This window comes from Struthio camelus, chromosome 6 (assembly GCF_040807025.1).
Source record: "Struthio camelus isolate bStrCam1 chromosome 6, bStrCam1.hap1, whole genome shotgun sequence".
Lineage (NCBI taxonomy): Eukaryota > Metazoa > Chordata > Aves > Struthioniformes > Struthionidae > Struthio > Struthio camelus.
This window is the reverse complement of record NC_090947.1, coordinates 28579191-28597627: the sequence shown is the minus strand read 5'-3', so window position 1 is coordinate 28597627 and position 18437 is coordinate 28579191. Positions and strand designations below refer to the sequence as shown.

Here is an 18437-nt window from a genome sequence, read left to right as displayed (position 1 = left end):
GTGCCAGGAGCAGAGCTCAGATGAGCCAGAACAGAGACCCAGGGCTGAGCCCAAACACACCTTTATTCAGCACCAGCGAGGTGAAAGAGGCCATGGTGCTGCAGGCAGCTGAGTACTGGGAGCTCACCAGTGCCAAGCTGGCCCTGGACATCACCATCACTACCTACTGTAAGCTGAAGGAGGGTGAGGAGAGCTGATGAAGGGGTGCTGGGGGAACCTAATACCACCTTTCCTAATGACTACCCCCCCAGAACAGCCTTGAATTAATGGGGCACAGGGTAGGGGACAGCCCTCAGGATCAGCAGGGATGTACATGCCTTTTGGGCACAGCCCCCTGGGAAGGGTGGGAGGAAGAGGAGGATGGGACCTCCAGCTTCTGGCTTTGCTCCTCTATACTGCGGAAGCAACAGTGCCTTGAGGTTAATTGCCTTGAGGTTAATTTCCTTCCTTCCCCCTGCCCCCAGTGTGGGGGGAGCAGCTATGGGGCACGCAGCACTGGGCCCTGATTGTGCTGCTGTGCATCCTTTGCTGCACACCCAGGGCTGAGGCTGGTGAGTGGCGCATGGCTCCAAGAACCTGCAGGCCCCTGCTCGGCTGTGAAAGGATGGAGGAGCCAAGCCTTTGGTGCTGGCAGTGCAGTGACCACAGCTGCCCCATACACCTGTGCCTAACATCCCACTGCATGCAAAAAACATGTAAATTGTTCCTCTGTGCAAATTAGGTGCTGCTGTCATGCCAGGGTGTGCGAGTCCTGGTCCCTAACTGGATGTGATGACCTTGGGCAGTACTGAATACGTTCCATTCTCCTACCCCTCCCTCCTGCCCTGCTGGGTCCCTTGCTTGTGGCTCCCTGCTGCCCCCCCCACCCCAAAGACAGGAGTCCCCATCTTGTCCCAACTGGGGAGAGGCAGGATGGGGCTCTCTGCCTGGGGAGGGGTACTGGGACAGCCAAAGAAAAGAGTTCAGGGAAGTCCTAAAATTAATATGATGAGATGGGAGTTAAGGCCTGTACCCCCAGCCTCCCCTAGAAGGGAAAGAGCACCCCTTCCCCGCAGAGCAGAGCAGCTAGGATCCAGTTAAGTGAAATAATTTATATAATTAAAAGACATTTTCATACAAAACCCCAGGCTCAGCCCCCACCTAGCGAGGGCAGAGTGGGGCAGGCTGGAAAATTACAAAGCACACGCTGGTGAAGGGGGGAAAGCCCCCACCTCCCCTATCCCGCTGTACATGAGCCACCCAGCAGAGCCGGGCTGCCAGCACCTCCACGCTGGCCTCCCTGTCCCAGCCCTAGCGATCTGGGCGCTGGACACAGAACACTTTGGCTTGGTGGTCGCCGGAGGTCGTCACCACGATGGAGGCATCCCTGGGCGGGGGAAGACAGCACTCAGAAATGGGGCTGGGGGCTTTGGGTGCCCCTTACAACCCCCTTACCCCAGCTCCTCCCCCACTACCCCTGGAACCCCCAGCTGTCAGTACAGCCTGCCTTTGTCCCATGGCACAGATTTACGGCTGTCCCCTCCTCAGGCCCCACCAGCAGCCAAGCTCCTGGGGCACCCAAAGAAGAGGCAGCGCATGATTTGAGTTTCTTAGGCCATGGGGCACCACAACCCACGGTTCCCCTCTCCCACAGCATTGGCCAAAGAGGTAGGGGGCCCTGCTTACTTGTTGACAGCGAAGTCGAGGATTTCGGCTGAGTGCCCTCGGTACTCACTGATCATCTTCCCCGAGCGGGCGTCCCAGAGCCGCACAGCCCCATCCAGGCTGCAGGTGTACACCACAGCCGAGCTCTCCTCCCACAGCAGCTGCACAATCCCTGACTGGGGCACAGGGAGGGAGGAGGGGTGAGCACCACGGACCCACAGCACAGTCCCAGCTCCCCATCCCCCCCAGACCCCCTGGGGCACATGCTGGGGGGGGGGGGGGGGGGGCGCTGTGGCTGCCTCCAGGGAGCAGCAAGAGCAGCCTAATGGGCTGAGGGAGAAGCATGAAACAGGAAACTAGTCCCAGACCAGCTAGGAAAGCCCCTGGCCACCAAGGGAGGCACTGCTGGGGCCAAGCTGAGGGCCTGGGGCTTGCAGCGTTCTCCTCTAGACTTAAGAACACCCCCAGCATGGGAAAAAGGTGACTAGGATAGTACCTCATGTTGGCATTTATGTCTCAAACTCTGCGTGGAGAGGTCATAGATAGCCAATGTGCCATCCAAGTAGCCCACAGCAGCCAGTGGCATCCTGCAGAGGGAGGAACAGGTGTTAGGGTGGGCTTGAAGGACGTAGGGATGAAAACAGGCACAGCCTGTGCTGAGGGCTACAACATATCATGAAGATGAAGGTCAACCTGATGCCCTAGAATAGATGATGAACAGGGCTGGAGCCATGAAACACACTACTAAGGAAACCAGGAGGACATCAAGAGGCAGCAACTCGCCTACAGTTCACAAAGGATGAGACAAGATCCTGCTAGGAAAGATCCCAACAGCCATGGCTAGAGGGTATCCTGTCCAAACTGCAAGTCGTTAACACTAGCCCCAAGAGACACAAGGGATGTGGTGAGGAGTCAACATTGTCCTCCATGTCACACACAGATGAACCAAGCCAGGCCCCAGGGTATAGCTAAAGCTGGTGCAGGACAATGTCTCCCCAGCTCTTTGGGGGTACCCAGTAAGGGACAGGGAGGCTGCCTGCCTCAGCAGCACAGCCCTCCCGAGGAGGTCAGGTTAGGCCCCCAGCGTGTGTGGCAGGGGGAGACATGATTGCCTCCGAATGAGGAGCCATCACCCCCCGCCCTCACGCCACATGCCCCTTTCCCCTGCACTCACACGTTACAGAAGCCCAGAGACTCCACAGAGTTGGACTCAGCCTCCTCACCCTCACCGGCAGGGGGCTTGGGGGCGATGCTCTCCATCTTGAACACGCACACCACCTGGGGGGAGGTGGATTGGTCCCCAAGGGCAGGGGAAGGGTCCCCCTCAGTCTCAAAGGAAGACCCTGTCCTTACCCAGGATCAAGCCTGGCTATTGAGGCCAAACCCCAAAGCCTCTGCTTCTTGGGGCAAGACAGGGGTGGCTTTTCACCTAGGGGCCTGTCAGGGAGCCCAACGAGACCACCCACAACTGAGCAGCCGAGCCCAGTCCCAGGCCCACCAGTAGCTCCCGGCAGGGAGAAAGTGGTTTTGTGTTGGCCAAGAGCGCCTCCTGCTGGCCACCCTTGGCCACTGCAGACTTGCTCTTGGCTGGCAAAGCCAGAGCCACCTGTCCTGCATGGAGCCACCCACCTGCCCCAGAGGCCCCTGGGTTCCCCCTTCCTCTGTCCCCCAGGGCCTCCTGGTCTGGTCCCACTAGCAGGGCGGGCCAAGGTGGGCAAGGACTCACCTTGCCCGTGGCAGAGTTGATCAGCTTGGCATGACAGTCCACAGAGCCCGTCATGATCAAACTGCCATCCTGGTTGCTGGCCACGCATGTCAAGGGGTCCTGGTGGCCGTCCTGGCCTGCAGAGGTGAGCAGGAGCAGCGTGAGCGCCACGCACCCTCCCCAAGGAGCCCTGATGTGCCCTGAAACCCATGCACATCCTCCTATAGCATTCCCACTGCCCCCACAGCACCCAGCACCCCCGTGGCAGGGACTAGCCACCCAAGGGGAGAGGGGTAATTCAGCAGGGAAACCCAGCCAGCCCACCCAGTCTCAGGCCTCCTCCAGCAGCCCGTGGCCTCATAAGGAGCCACCTCTTCCCAAGGGCAGACATCAGAGCCCACTGGAAGCCCATTCCCCAACTAGAAAGCCCCCCCCCCCCCCGGTGATTAACCCTTTTCCAACCTTTCAGGACATGCAGCGAGGTTCCCTGCTTCAGGTCCCAGATGCGCATGGTCCCATCTTCATATCCAACCACCGCTCTCTTCCCTGGATGAGACAGAACTGGCAGCTAGAGCCAGAGCCTCCCTCACCCCTCCACCTCCTGCTCAGCCCAGACTGGACAGAGCCAGGCACCCTGGGGTGCCCCTAGCTCTGCAGAAAAAGGGTGGCACATGGTTCCAGCAGGATCTGCAAGGGGCCTCATAGCCAGAGCTGGTGACACTCCCCTCCCCAGACAGCCTCTGTGCCTCACCATCAGGCAGGATCTTGCCACACGTGGCCGGGCACGCAGGGCCCTGGAAGGTTTTGCAGTCTCCGCTGGGGATCTTCCACATCCAGGAGTTGCCATCGGCTGTGCCCGCCAGAAGGACATGGGCTTGAGGATGCCACTCCATCCACTGCGCAGAGCGAGGGACATGCAATGTCACAGGGTGGCCTTGGGTTTAGAGGACCCCAGAGAAAGGATCAAACTCCCCCTTGCCCTGCCCTGGGCCAAAGTACAACCATGCATGACCCTAGCCCTGAGCCTGCTCTCATTAGCTCTGTGCTCAGCTTGGGCCTGCCATGAGAGGGTCCTGCTGCGGGCTCGAGCCCTCTTGGTGTTACTGTAAAGGGAAAAGTCTTCAACTTGGAGCTTGAGGGGCCTGAACTAGCCCTGCATGGAGCAGCCAGGAGGGTATTCAGGGACTACATGTTCACGCTGCACTGAGCGGCACCAAAATCTCCAGTGATGACTTTGCTGGATGATGGGTTCAACTGGTAGGACTGGCACGGGCCAGCATCCATCCCTGCCACCCAGCAGAGAGCAGAAGGGAGAGGAATCAGACCTGGGTCCCAGGTGCCAGCCCCATAAGAGCCAGTTCAGCCACTCACCTCCAAGTCCCCCACCTCAAAGGACCACACTTCTTCCTTGGTATCCACTTGCCACACTTTGATGAGCCCGGACATATCGCCTGTGGCCACAAACACAGAGTCGTGACTGAAGCCAGCACAAGTGACTGAGTCCTTGTGTCCTAGAGATGGCAGGAAGTAGAAATTATTTAATTACCAAATGCAGCTATGGAAGATGATCAGGAGCCTGGCTCCACCAGAGCACTGCGTGGGAGGAGAGCAGGTCTGGAGAGACGCTGCTGGGAGGGGACACGCCATAATTTCACCCCTATCATTTTCCCCAGTGCGCATCCTCCTGCAGCGTTCCCGCTGCCCCCCTGGTGCAGAGGATGACCTGGCCAAAGCACCTCACCTGAGCATTCAAACAGGAGCTCTCCATCACTCAGGCGCCACACGAAGGCCTTGTCATCCTCCCCACCTGTCACCGCCAGTGTGTTGGTCTTGGGGTCAAGGCTCACACAGAAAACAGAAGCTGCACAAAAGAGCAGAAAGTGACTACACAGCTCAGACACTCCTCATGCCCCATCAGACATTGCCAAGGGCTCCAAACCACACAGTATCAGGACTAGGTGAGATGCCACCCAGCTGGACTAAAAACCCAAACCACTGGGGATCAGTTCTTCCCACTGGGTAGCGATTTGGGCCCTGCCAGAGCAGTACAGGCTGTCTGCCAAGCTCATTGCTAGCTGTCAAGGCCATGCTAGGAAGCCCTGAGGTCTGAAAGTACCTAGAGCAGAAGCTCCGCTCCTGATAAGGAGCATCCCCAAGGCTTCCACAGGAAGCTTCTCTACAGCAGTGTAGGGAAGAAACGAGCAAAGCTGAAAGCACCCAACTCTGAATTTTGATAAACGGCCCAGAAACAGCAGGGAGACAGCACACTAGCAAGGCCCTACCTGTGTTCCCTTCCACTGTGGAGAACAGGGATTGAAGCAGGTCCCAGAAGGCAGCACCCCCCCGGCAACCACCCCAGCAGAGCCCCGCTGTCCACTCAGGCTCACCACTCACCTGAGTGCAGGGAGAACGTGACCTCGCTGTCGTCCTGCGCCTCCATGCTGTCCTCCACCCCCTCATCATCCTCTTCTGTCTCCCAAGCCTCGGCATCAGGCTCATCTGCCCCCTCATCAAAGTCCACGTCCTCCATCTCGTCGGCCAGGTCATCTACAGAGAGCTAACGTCAGCGCCTGGTTGGCAGCCTGCCCCAGAGCCAGACCAGCTCAGCCTAAACAGGGCAACCAGCAGTGGGCAAGGACAGGGCCCCCGGGGAGTCCTGGTGGGAGCCAGGGCCAGCTCTGAGGGACGAAGGGGCTCGATCCAGCTAAGAGGACCGGTTTTGTGGGCGCAGGGGGCTTCGGGCAGAGGCAGCAGCCGTTCACCGCTCCCCGGGGGCAGCCGAGCCGTGGGGAAGGGCAGCGGGGGGGGTCTGCTCAGTCCTGGGGCTCCGGGGACAGCGGGCACCGGAGGGCAGCACGCTCCGTGCAACCCCCTGCACTGCCACCGGCTCGTCCAGCCGCCGCCGGCCCCAGCCCCGGGCCGGCTGCAACCCGAGGGGGAGGCCCTGCGGCCAGGCCCGTACAACCCCGCCCCGAGGGCCGAGCCCGGGCCCGGTGCCCCCAGGGGGAGGCCGGGTGCCCCCCGCAGGGCTCGTCCCCGTGCCCCGGCCCGGGGGCGCCTCGTCTCACCCGGCCCGGGCGGGCCCAGCTCCACCACCTCGATGATCTCCTCGTCGCCGTGGAAGCCCAGCGCGCCCGGCTCCTCCGCGGGCTCCATGCCGGCCTGCCCGCGCACCCGACCCTGCTGCCTCCGCTTCCGCCGCTCGCCCCGCCCCGGCCAATCCCTTCCCACCGGGAAACTCCCTCTAGCCAGTCCTCGCCCGCTTCCTCACTCAAGCCCCACCCCTCCCCCGTCAGTCCGCCAGCAGGGTAGGCTGACGCCGTCCCGCGCGGGGTGCTGTGGGAGTTGTAGTTCTTCGCGCCCTGCCCAGGCAGTGCCTCCTCCCGGCGGCCCCCGCGCGGCAGACTACAACTCCCGGCACTCAGCGTCACACCTGGAGCGCGGGGCACGACGGGAAACGGGCAGGGGCGGGTACGATGGCGGCGGTACTCGGCGGACTGCGGGGTAACGCGAGGCCGGGGTGGGGGGGGGGCGGCCCCGGGGTGGGAGCGACCCTGTCCCTCGAGACCCTCGACACATAGCCCCGCCCTCGCAGCCCCCAGGCCCTTAGCCACGCCCCCATCGCCCTAGGCAACCCCTTCCCGTCCCGCCCCTCCGGAGCTTGGCCCCGCCCCGCCGTGATGTGACGCCCCTCCGAAAGCCCCGCTTCCTCGGGGGGTCGGCAACGCCCCCCCGAGGCATTGACCACGCCCCCTCGGGTTTTCCCGCCCCACACCCTCTGAGACCACGCCCCTCCCGGCCATGGCCACGCCCCCAGGCGCGCCCCCCCCGAGGAGGGGGCAGGGTGGGGGTGCGGGCGCCCCCCCCCGGGTGGGGTTAGGCCCGGGGGTCCCGGACCCAGGGGGGCTCCGAGGCAGCCGCTGACCCCCCCTCTCTGCTACCAGGGCTGGCGGCCCCGGCGGGGGCCCGGCTCCTCCGGCGGGGCTGCCAGCCGGCGGCAGAGTCACGGGCCGGCTCGGCGGGCGGCGGGCAGCTCCCCGAGGGGGTGGAGTACATCCCCACGCGCAAGGGCAAGAACCCCATGAAGATGGTCGGGGTGGCCTGGTGAGTGGCGGCGCTTTTTGCTGGGAGGGTAGCGTGGCCCTGGGACGGGTGCTGGGGGGGGGGGTCACTGTCTGCGGAGGGTCCCACGGCTGCCCCGGTCTGGTGCTCGTGATCCGGGGACCCCAGAGGCCCCTTTGCAGCACGCTGTTGTGTGGGGCCGTGGGGCCCGGGGGGGGGGTCCCTGGGGAGCCCAGGGCTGCAGCACTAAGTGCGGTGGGTGTCTGTCCCATCCCAGGGTGGCACAGGCCCCTTGTTGCCCTGCTGACCCTCTCCATCTCCTGCCTGCTGGCTGTCCTGCAGGGCCATCGGGTTACCCTCTGGCATCGTGCTTTTCCTCCTGGCCAAGCAGCAAGTGGACAAAAACCGCCTGGAGCAGCTCAAGATCCGCCGGAAGATGATGGGATCCAACGAGGGCAAGTACGAAACAGAGCGATACAAGAGGGCAGTCAGGGGGGCATAGCCAGGCCGCCCCCTCAGAGCCGGACACCACGGCAGGGACAGGCCGTGCCCCTGAAGGGACTGTCCAGGGACATGCCTACCTTGCTGGCACAGGGCACTGGGGCCTGCTCTCCCCTCTCCAGTACGTGTGGCAGTCGGGGAGGGCTGGATGGGGGTAAATAAACCTCTCCCCTCGGGTATGGGGAGTGAAAGAGCCCTGTACCACTGTCATCACTCCCTCTGTGCTCAGCCCCAGGCTCTGCCTGCTCCTCCTTCCTCTCCCACGGGAGTATTTCCCAGCTGCGCTGACTTGCCTGTCACGGGCACCCTTTGCAGAGTGTGCTGTGCGCAGCCAGGGGCCCAGCCCTGCCTGCGGGGGTGGGAGGGAAAGGCAGCTGGGAGGCCACCGCTTGGAACAGCTCAGCCTTGACTTTATCTCTACAAGGCAAGGTTTGTGTTGCTGTGAGCTGCTGCCCCTGCTGACGTGGCTCAGAGCTTTCTGAGGGAGTTGCTGCTTGCTCACCCTCCTCCTGGTGCCCGCTCAGCCCCATCCGATAACCCGCAGCCCTGCTGGGAGAGCTGAGCCTTTTGGCCAAGGTGTTCTGCGAACTCCAGCTCCTCCCAATCTTGGGGAGATCTGGGAGCTCAATATGGTGGGTAGGCGTTGGCATCCTGGATGGGCTCACCCCACAAAGCAGACTCAGCTGTTTGGAAAATTAAAGTGTTTTATTTAGCAAGTGCAACTTTGGCCACATCCGAGGGCCAGGCAGGCTGCTCCCACGGCTGCGAGTCCTTTGTAACACAAGCTTTGTACAGATGTCCCCAATCCCACTGCAGGGGTCCTGGCTGCCTCGGCCCAGAGCAAGCACTGCCAGAGCTTGTGGCAGGCATGGCTAGGCAGGGGGGCTGGGCAAGCCATGGGGCAGCCACAGAGCAGCTACATTTAAGGCACTGAGTGAATGAAGCTGGATCAGACCAGAGCATCTCTGCAAAAAGCCAGGGCCTGACATGTTCCTTGGGAGCCTGGGGCGAGACAGCAGCTCGGCCCTGCCCGCCAGTGCTGCCAGCCCCTCCAGTGGCTGCATGGGAGGTGCCACATCAGGCAGACACATCTGGCCTCAGCTCCGAGGCAGCAACCGCCGCACAACTGCCCTTGTGCAAGCACAAGGCTGTTTAATGCATGGCAGCGTAACAGCAGCACTGCCAACGCACCAGTGCGTCCTCAGGGAATGGGCGCTGAGGCTGGGTCCTGGCTGAATGCTGCTGGCTGGTTCCCCCACTACCTCCCAGGCTCCAGAGACTGGGAGGGGTCAAGGGGAGCCCCTTCCTTAGCAGCCTACAGGTAGGGGTGCTGAAGCATTAGGAGTAATCTCGGACCAGGCTGAGAGCCGGTAACTGGCCGTATAGTGCATACAGGCACTGGTTTTGCTGCTTATTTACAAGCTTAGGAAACACCGCCCCGCCGGGAAGCCTCGCCCTCATGCCAGGCCCCTGACCTCTGCCTTTCCTTCCGACTGTGCACCAGGCGCGTGCCGAGTGAACCCGCGGATCGGGGGGTGGTGGCAGCCCTGCCCAGGCACCGAGGACCCCCCCTGTGCCTGAGCTGTGCCCCCGACTCCGGCTGTGACCGTGGGGGCTCCGGCACTGAGCACAGCCCCTTGTCCTGGGGGCCAGCTGGGCACCCTGGTCCAGGGACAGACACCTTGCGGGGCACAGAGCTGGCCTGCAGCAGCGGGAGGGCTACAGGGCCTAGCAGAGGGGCCAGCAGGAGCCCAGTGACACCGACCCACCTCGGGCACGTGCTGCTCTGCCAGGCTCCTGGGGCAAGGACAAGATGGGAGAGGAGCAGCTTTGTGGAGGAGAGGGAGAGAAGCAGAGGTCGGCAAGGAGAAGAGGGGGCCCGGTGCAGGGCAGGGGCTAGTCCCGGCCCACAAGCTGCAGTATGGAGGTGAAGATATACACAATGTCGGTGTAGATGGTCAGGGCACCGTAGACGTACTCCTCGGGGCTCAGCGTGTTCTTCCTGTTCCCCAGCACCAGCTGGGTGTCGTAGGCTAGGAACTGGGAAGAGCACAGCGAGAGTCAGGCAGAGATATTGGTGATCTCCTGGGGGTATCTGCCCCCCCCACCTCCGAATGACTACTTTGGGAGCACAGCCCCCTGCTACACCCCGCAGAGGGACCCAGCCCAGGAGGGAAAGCGCCTGAGCTGTCAACTCACCAGGGTGAAGGCGATGGCTCCGATGGCCGCATACAGCATGTGGAGCCAGGGGACCTGCAGGCGGGGAGACGATGACCCGTGAGCAGGTGACCGCAAGGCACAGCCCTGCCCCAGCCCCTGGGCTGGCACGTGGGACTCTGCCTGCACCCAGTTTCCCCGGAGATACCGCAAGCCGCACCCTCTCTCTGCGGGAAAGCTGCCTCTGCGCTGACACCACACGCTGCTTCCTGGCACCAGCCCAGGTCAAGGGGATCCACCCACCACCCGCTCCCAATCCCACCTCTGCCATCCCCGGGGCCAAGCTGCCACTGGGTTACAGCTAGGGGGACCCAGCTGCTTGCCCAGACAGGCAAGGGTGACTCGTGGCGCTCTGCAGCCCCCTCTACTCACGTATTTGAAAGAGAGGACGATGGCCGTGACGATCCCGGTGACCATCACCACGATGCCCAGCACGCAGAAGAGCCCAGGACACGATGTAAAATCAACCTGCCAGGAGGGTGGACGTGTCATGGGAAAGCTCAGGGCCATGCTGAGCTCACCGGGGCCACAGGGCAGCCTGCAGGGACAGCAGTGTCCCCAGCAACCCCGCACCGAGCATCCAACCCCGGCCGTACCCTACATCGGGGAGGCCTTCACAGCCTGCCTCTGCACCTCACCTTGGTCTGGAAGCAGAAGACGGTGACAATGATGGCCACGATGGCAGTGATGAGCATAGCAATGAGGACGGCGTTGGTCCTGTACATGCTGTGGACAGAGAGGACACCAGCGTCACCCCATGCTTCGGGGGAGCCAGGAAAAGGGTCCCCCTGCCCAGAGGGTATTTACACTCCCCAAGGCCGTCCCCATGGCCCCGTGGCTGTGATCTTGCAGAGGGACCGCACGGACCCTGCGTCCAGGGGCTTCACTGCCCCTCGTTTGAGCCGGCCTGACAGCAGGATGGGTTGGACTCTGGGCGTTGAAGGCAAAGGCCGGCCCCAATCTCTGCATCTCTGCTCGGGGTCTGTGCCCACAGCCCCTGCCCTGAAGGGCCCCAGGATCCCCGGTGAGTACCTGGCGATCGTCCCCGTCATGAACCCCATGGCCAGCGTCTGCAGGAGAGAGGAGAAGGGTTCATTCAGCAATGCAACCAGCAGCCCTGGGGGCAGATTTACCCTCTGGGGATGCGGGTCTGTTCTGCCCCTTCGACGGGCACTGCCGTCCGTCCGTGGGGCAGTTCCTTGCTGCCCCCGCTCCTTCCCCACGTAACCTCCCTCCTTCACTGCGCATGCCAGCAGTGCAGGGGCTGCCCCCCTCCTCCCCGGGGGCTAAGGGCATCCCAGGCCACACGGAGCGAGGGGGCAGCTGGCGTAACACCGGGGCACGGCCAGGCCCCCCTGCCAGCCCCAGGCCCGCTCAGCCACTCACGAAGATGCTCAGCAGGATGATGTTCCAGGGGAAGCGTCTCCTGGGGGCGAAACCAGAGAAGAGAGGTGAGGTGGTGACAGCATTTGTGTCCCCAGGTCAGCATCTCATCTCCCCTGGGGGCATCCCTGGGCAGGGACCCCACACCCCAGTTCAAGGGGTGGCACCCAAAGCTAGGAAACCCCCCCCCTCCTGGTGGTCCCCCCGCAAGGGTCCCAGACCCCAGCGACTCACCGGGGGCCCTGGCAGCAGGCCAGCACCAGGTAGGTTACGAGGAACACGGCGCTGCAGAGGGAGAGACGAAGCGCTCAGCTCCGGACCCCTGCCGGGCCGCACAGACCCCCCAGCTGGGGGTAATGCACCCCCAGGACAGGCATGGCCTTTCCTTGCACCCTCTTGGGCCCCTGGGGCGGCACAGGAGGCGAGAGCCCATGCCCAGACCGGGAAACCGAGGCAGGGAAGGCGGGAGGCTGGATTCGCCGCAGCACCCCCGCAGGGCTCGAGCCGTGACCCGCTCGCGCGCACCCCGGGGGCGCTGGGGACCCCGTACTCACTACGAGGCGTAGTAGACAGCGACGTTCCTCTGGACGAAGGAGCGGACTGGGGAGCTGTGGGACAGAAGAGACGAGCGTGAGAGAGGCCCCCACAAGGAGAGAGCTCCGGGCACGGCTTTGCCACCGACCCACCCGCCCCAGCCCTGCGGGGCAAGGCGCCCCCCCAGGCACGCACGTGGCCGGGGGCGGGCACGTGGCCCGGTCCCCCGTGTCCCTCCCGTCGCAGCCCCACTCACACGAAGGTGAACACGGCGATGATCCCCACTGTCACCAGGAGCTGCAGAGAGATGATGGCATAGACCTGCGAGAGACGGAGGGGTCGGCATTGGCCTGGGGACCGCAACGGGCCAGCGGCGTGGGACCACCCGGTCCCCCTGCTCCAGCCACCCCCAGCCCCGGCCTCACAGCACCCACGGGCACCCTGGCACTCAGCCGACCGACCCGGGGCGGCCTGGCCCGGGGCTGCCTCGTGCGGTACCCCAACCCGAGGAGGGGGGGACCCCTGCCCAGCACTCACCTTGCGGATGAAGGTGTGCCGCACCTTCTTGTCATCCCAGTCGCCCGATTGGAAAGGGGCGCCGTCCCCCGCGCCGTCGCCGCCGTAGCCGTCACCTGCAGGGAGGAGAGACCTCAGCACACCCGCGAGCCGATGGGGCAGGATCAGGTCCCGTCCGACAGACGCCCCCTCCCCAGGGTGCTCAGAAATGCTGGGAGCCCCTTCCAGCACCAGCGCAGCCCCCACCCCAGCACCTCCACTTCCCGTGCCCCCCCCTCCCCCCCGTATGACAGCTCCCCGGCTTACCAAACCGCATGGGCATGGTGGGCATGGCCATCCCCGGCTGGGGGTACCCCCCCGGCGCTGAGTACCCCCCTGCCACGGGGTACCCCCCCGGCTGCGGGTACCCCCCACCGTAGTGGGGGGGCTGGGGGTAAGGCCCGGGGGGCGGGGGGTACAGGGGGTTCTTGTCATCGTACGGAGGGGGCGCGCTGGGCTGCGACATGCTGGCTCCGAATGTCTCCCGTGGGTGCCTGGCGGAAGAAAAGAGACGGGGCGTCAGCCTGCTCAGCACCCGGCAGGATCGGCCCCGAGCACGGACGCACCCGTGGCGCACGGCAGGATCTCTGCGCCGGCCACGGCGCCAAAGGCCGGAGGGGTCCGGGGACGCAGGGGACAGGCACAGCGCCCAGCACCTTCCTTCGAGGGCTGCAGCCAGGCAGCCACCGCAAAAGCCACCCTCCCACGTTAATAGTCGCTTCCACTTAATAAGAGCGATGAAACGTGCCGGCCTCGACTCTGCCAGGTCAACTAGAGCCAGGAGACGTCCCCGTCATCGTCCCTCGGCCGGGGCCACCCACATTCCCCCGCCGTGAGTCCCCAGGGCCCGCGTCAGACGCCGGCCGCGGGCAGCGCCCCAGCCACGCACTGAGTCAAGCCGCGGCGGGGACGTGACATCCCCGGCCTCCGAGCCCAGCCGCAGCTCGGCTCGGGGCGGGGGAGCTCGGGCCCCTCCCAGGCCACCATCCCGGGGGGACACCAGCCATCACCCGGCCCCTCGGGGCCGATGTCGCTCCCCAAAGGCATCGGGGCCACGAGGGGGGGCGGGGGGATCGGGGCCGGGCTGAGGCCGAAGCAGGCACGGGGCTGGGGACCCGCAGGAGCTCTCCGCCCTGGTGGGGACAGACCCGTGCCCCGGTGGCACCCTGGCACGGTGCCGGCCGGGAGCTGCACGGGTGGTGATGTGAGGCAGGTCCTCCACCCTGGGGACAAAGGACAGCGCGTCCCCTGCCCGGGGGCTGGGAACCCAGGGCTTGAGCCTGATGGCAGCCACGCAGACCGCCCCCCTCCCGTCACCCCCCGCTTTGGGAGCGACCCCCCTGCCCCCTACAGCCAGGGCCACCCGCGGGACTGCCGGGGACAGGCTGGCTCGGCGGCTAGCGCACAAGCGTGACCTCCGAGGGAGGCCAACGGGGCGGCGAGCTGGGGCCGCCCCGGGGCTGAGCCCCCCCAGCCCCGCTCCGAGGGGCCGGGCGCCGCCGCGGAGCCCCCGAGCAGCCGCGGCCCCGGGCCAGGATCGCTCCAGCAGCAGCAGCAGGAGGAGAAAAGCAGGATCGCCGAGTGCAGGAAAACAGCGGCGGCGCTGCCAGGAGCCGGGGCCCCCTCCTGCCGCCGCGCCGCGCCGCCCCTGCCCGCCCTGGCCGGGGATCCCCCCCACACCCCCCCCCCCGCCACCGCCATGCACCGTGGGCAGCGGCCAGGAGCCCTTCTTCCTCCCTCGTGACCCAGGGAGGGGGAGCAGGATCTGCCCCAAATGGGAACCGGGCATGGGAGGAGACCAGACGCTTCCTCCGTCCTTACGCCAGCGTTTCCCGGAGCCGGGTTTGGACAGGCAAAGACGCCGGGGGCTTGGCACGACGCCGCGACGAACCGGGCCCAGCGCCACCGCCCCGGCCGGCGACCGCGGGCCTCCGCGCCCAGGGAGCAGCTCAGCGTCCGTCCGTCCGTCCGTCCGTCCGAGGCAGGGCGGGCAGAGCCCCGCTCTCCAGGGGACGGACGGCGGGGGCGGCCGCCCGGCCCACAGCCGTGCCGCTGTTTTGCCATGGCAGTGACGGCGTTGCCTAAAATAACCGGGCTCCGCGGTGACCTCACGAGCCGGGCTGGAAGGTTTCGTCTTTGCAGCTCCGCCGCTTCTCAGAAAGGGGCCGGTGCCCCCTCGGCAGCCCCACGGCGCCCCGGGGCACCGCGCCGAGGGGACCCCCCGGCCTCAAAGCTGCGATGATTAAAACCGGAAGATCGAAATGAGGGACGGGCCCAAAATAAGGGCTTGTCCCAGGCAAAACATACGTGGCTGGTTTCCGGTCAGGGGGGAAGTCAGTCCCCAGGGAGCAGGTGGGGACCCAGGCGTCCGGGGCGAAGCAGGGCAGATCCGGCCAGCACAAAGACGTCGGCGGGAGCTCCCTGGCGCTGGGTCTCACCCTGCGCCCACGGCTGGCACTGGGGGGGCCCGGCCCCCCACGGCACCCCCAGCGAGAGGACGCCGGGGCCTGGCTCCCCGGCCCCCTCGGCCCTCCGCACCCCACCCCGGCGGGGCATCCTCGGGCCGACGCGAATGAACCAGCCCGACGGGTGCCCGCGGCTGCCGCACCCAGGGAGGAGCGCGCAGCGCCCGCCGGGGCCCCGGCACTGCCGCAGATCCCACCCAGGGACCCAGGCGGAGCCCCAAATCACCCCTGGGCTCACACCCCCCCCACCTCCCATGCACCCATACGTCTCCCCCAACCGCCCCCGCCACCCCACACGCGCACACACCTCACAGCCTGCCCAACCGCCCCAGCACACGCACCCCTGCCCGTCCCAGCACACCCCCATAGCCCGCAGCCCGTCCTCGCCCCCCAGCCCCTCTCCCTCACCCCACGCCGGCCAGGCTGGAGCCCTGCGGGGACCCTGGCGTGCCAAGGCGGGGAGACCGCCTTAGGGGGGCCAGGGCTTGGAGCCAGGGGGGGCCGGGGCTCCTCGCTTTCCCCAGTGTCCCTGGACAAAGCTGCCCTGGAAATAATCTGCCTTCTCAGGAGTGCCAGGAAACTCCCAGCAGCTCAGCGCAGCACAGCTCAGTAAGGCATGGCACGGCTTGGCACGGCTTGGTACAGCACGGTACGGCACAGCACGGCTTGGTACGGCACGGCACGGCTCAGAACGGCGTGGCACGGCTCGGTACAGCAAAGCACGGCACAGCTCGGCACGGCCTCGCCTGGCTTGGCCCAGCGCGGCTCGGTACTACACAGCGGGGCCTGGCTCGGCCGGGCTCTGGCTGGGGGTCAGCGGGACCCATCCAGCCCGGGTGTACTGCCGCTGGGGCAGCACTGCCAGGCCCCCCTGCCCCCCTGCCAGCTGCCTTCCCCCTGCACGGCTCACAGAGGACATGAGTTTGCTGGTTCTCAGCTGGGCTGAGAACCTCTCTGCCCCCCAGAGCCCTGCCTCAGGGGGTGTCAGGGATGCCGGGTGCATGTGGCAGATGTGACTCCCTGTCCCCAGGCAAGTCAAGGGGACCCGGGCTCCCCTGTGCTGTAAGCACCGAGCCGCTCTCTGTCACAGCAACTGCCCTGCGCACAAGGCCCCGCTCTGCCGGGTGCCGTGCCTGGCACAGGATCGCACCACCTCACCGCCCGCCTGTCGGCCCCCAGCAGCCTCAGACGCCTCGCGTGGGTCCGACATCCCCACAGCAGTGCCAGCGGCGCGACACGATGCCTCCTTGCCCCGACCACCCCACGCCGTGCCTCAGTTTCCCCTGCCGCACCGCAGGCAGCAGGGACAAAGCCCGGTGCCACAGGGTCCAGAAAGCGGCACTAGACCCGCTGCTGGCCCACAGTCGGCGGGGAGCGCTGCCCCGGCGGGGTCCGCGCGCGGGACCCTGCTCTGCCCTTCTGCTCCCTCCTGCCGTGGCCGGCAGGCCCTTCCCCGCTGGACTTTGCCCCGGCCAGCTGGATCCACAGGTTGCCCCGCAACCCGCCGGCGGCCCCGTTTCCAGCACCTCCGAAGGGGACCCCTTGCCCAGAGCGAGAGGTGGCACGGCCCCCTGCAGAGCCGCCCAGCAACCCTGGGGACAAGGGGCTGGGGGGACACAGCGATGGCCCTCGCCCAGCCCTCCAAACAGACCCCCACCCACTCTAGCAAACTCGGAGGAAGGTGGCACGAGGGGGCCGTACCTCACGGGGGCAAATCCCATGGGGGCAAATCCCATGAGGGCAATCCCACGGGCACAGCCTGGCCCCACAGCCCGGGAGCCAGATCCCCCCCATCTCCTGGCCTGGTCCACGCCACCCCTTCTGGGACATTCGCTCTGGTTCTTGGACAGCCCCCCATGGGTGTCACCCCCCCCCAGAGGGGGCCTGGATTGGAGGGCTTGGGGAGGTGACCGAGGGGGGAAGCAGGGGGAATAGGGGGAGCCAGGATGGGGGGGGCAAGGGGAATTGGGGGGCCAAGGAGGGAGGAGTCGGGGGGCAGGCTGGATGGGGCTGAAGGGTCCAGGGGGACCAGGATGGGTAACGGGGGGGAAGGATCAGGAGGGATCCAGGCTGGGTTAGTGGGGCAGGTTAGGGGCAATGGGGCAATGGGGGTCAGGGAAGGATCAGAGGGGATCTGGGCTGGGTTAGTGGGGCAGGTTAGGGGGCAGGCTGGGCAATGGGGATCGGGGAAGGATCAGAGGGGATCCGGGCTGGGTTAGTGGGGCAGGTTAGGGGGCAGGCTGGGCAATGGGGGTCGGGGAAGGATTGGGGGGTCTGGGCTGGGTTAGTGGGGCAGGTTGGGCAATGGGGGCCGGGGAAGGATCGGGGGGTCTGGGCTGGGTTAGTGGGGCAGGTTGGGCAATGGGGGTCGGGGAAGGATCGCGGAGGAGCCGGGCTGGGATCGGTGGGGCGGGTTAGGGGGCAGCCTGGGCTGGCATCGGGGGGAGCCAGGCGGGGCGGGGAGCCGGTCCGAGCCGCAGGAGGGTCTGGGGGCACCGCCGGCGCCCCGCCACCTCCGGGTCACCCCCGCCGTGGGCGACCCCACGCGGAAACCGAAGCGGGGAGGGGGAAGAAATCAGCGGGAGGGCGACAGGCGCCGGGACGCCCTACCTGCTGCGCGCCGCTCCGCCGGGCTGGGGCCGCTGCGCCGGGCCGGGCGGGCCGGACGGGGCGGGAGGAGGCGCTGCCCGCCCCCCCGGGCCCGGCCCGGCCCCGCCGCTCCCGGCTCGCGGCGCCCCCCCGGCGGCGCTGCGCGTTACTGCGGCGGGGAGATGCGGGAGGCGCCGCCTGGGGGGGTGGGGGGAGCTGGGTTGGGGGGTCCGCGCTGGGGTGGACCCGGGGGGGGGGTGTCCGGGCTGGGCTCTGGCGGTGTTTGGGGACAGCCACCTCGGGTTAGGGGGGAACTGGGGGGCACCCTGCTGGGTTGGGGGGGATCTGGAGGGGGACCCAAGTGGGCTGGGAGGCAGGTCTGTGGGAGGAGACTTTACTGGTTTAGAGGGGATTTGGGGAGACCCAGTGTGGGGACCTGGGGGACCCTGCTGGGTTAGGAGGGCACTAGGGGGGGGCACCTTAGGCTGGGCTGTGGGAAATCTGGGGAGATCCAGGCTGGTTGGGGGGATCATGGGGGGTTGCAGATCCCAGCTGTAGGCTGGGCTTGGATGAAAGGGCAGCACCCCATGGACTGGTGCCCACGTCCTGGTGCCATGGGGACACGGGCAGGGTGCTGAAGAGGAGCAGGGCAGGCTCCAGGCAGCTGTGAGGGGAGACCTGGACGTCATGGGGGGAGGATCTGCACCCCCATCCCCGCAGGGAGCCAGAGAGGGGGTCAAGCCAGGGGGAGCAGGGATGCCCACTGTGTACCATTGCTGTGG

General features: G+C 66.1%; 3 protein-coding genes across 7 annotated transcripts; 1 reads left to right on the top strand and 2 right to left on the bottom strand.

Annotated features, from left to right (window-relative positions):
* Positions 1-1076: 1076 nt before the first annotated feature.
* AAMP (angio associated migratory cell protein) lies at positions 1077-6616 on the bottom strand. Its single transcript, XM_068948927.1, has 11 exons — positions 6418-6616; positions 5744-5896; positions 5091-5210; positions 4721-4860; positions 4101-4245; positions 3812-3895; positions 3371-3486; positions 2819-2922; positions 2141-2231; positions 1666-1820; positions 1077-1366 (listed from the first exon to the last, which is right to left on the bottom strand). The coding sequence occupies exons 1-11, from the start codon at positions 6503-6505 to the stop codon at positions 1291-1293; spliced, it is 1272 nt and encodes a 423-aa protein (XP_068805028.1). The 5' UTR covers positions 6506-6616; the 3' UTR covers positions 1077-1290.
* Positions 6617-6814: 198 nt separating this feature from the next.
* Positions 6815-8106, top strand: LOC104153726 (PNKD metallo-beta-lactamase domain containing). The gene is made up of 3 exons (XM_068948926.1): positions 6815-6853; positions 7294-7453; positions 7754-8106. Exons 1-3 carry the CDS (start codon positions 6826-6828, stop codon positions 7911-7913), a joined length of 348 nt encoding a protein of 115 aa, XP_068805027.1. The 5' UTR covers positions 6815-6825; the 3' UTR covers positions 7914-8106.
* A 492-nt stretch (positions 8107-8598) lies between these two features.
* TMBIM1 (transmembrane BAX inhibitor motif containing 1) lies at positions 8599-17759 on the bottom strand. Of its 5 annotated transcripts, none has more exons than XM_068948921.1 (12): positions 17677-17759; positions 12869-13095; positions 12584-12678; positions 12303-12367; positions 12067-12120; positions 11747-11797; positions 11516-11555; positions 11162-11199; positions 10768-10855; positions 10502-10597; positions 10112-10165; positions 8599-9952 (listed from the first exon to the last, which is right to left on the bottom strand). In XM_068948921.1, the coding sequence occupies exons 2-12, from the start codon at positions 13065-13067 to the stop codon at positions 9809-9811; spliced, it is 924 nt and encodes a 307-aa protein (XP_068805022.1). In that variant the 5' UTR covers positions 13068-13095; positions 17677-17759; the 3' UTR covers positions 8599-9808. The 5 variants fall into 5 exon arrangements, with proteins under 5 accessions (XP_068805022.1, XP_068805024.1, XP_068805025.1 ...); XM_068948923.1 differs by lacking the exon at positions 17677-17759 and adding an exon at positions 16225-16521; XM_068948924.1 differs by lacking the exon at positions 17677-17759 and adding an exon at positions 14709-14859.
* Positions 17760-18437: the final 678 nt, after the last annotated feature.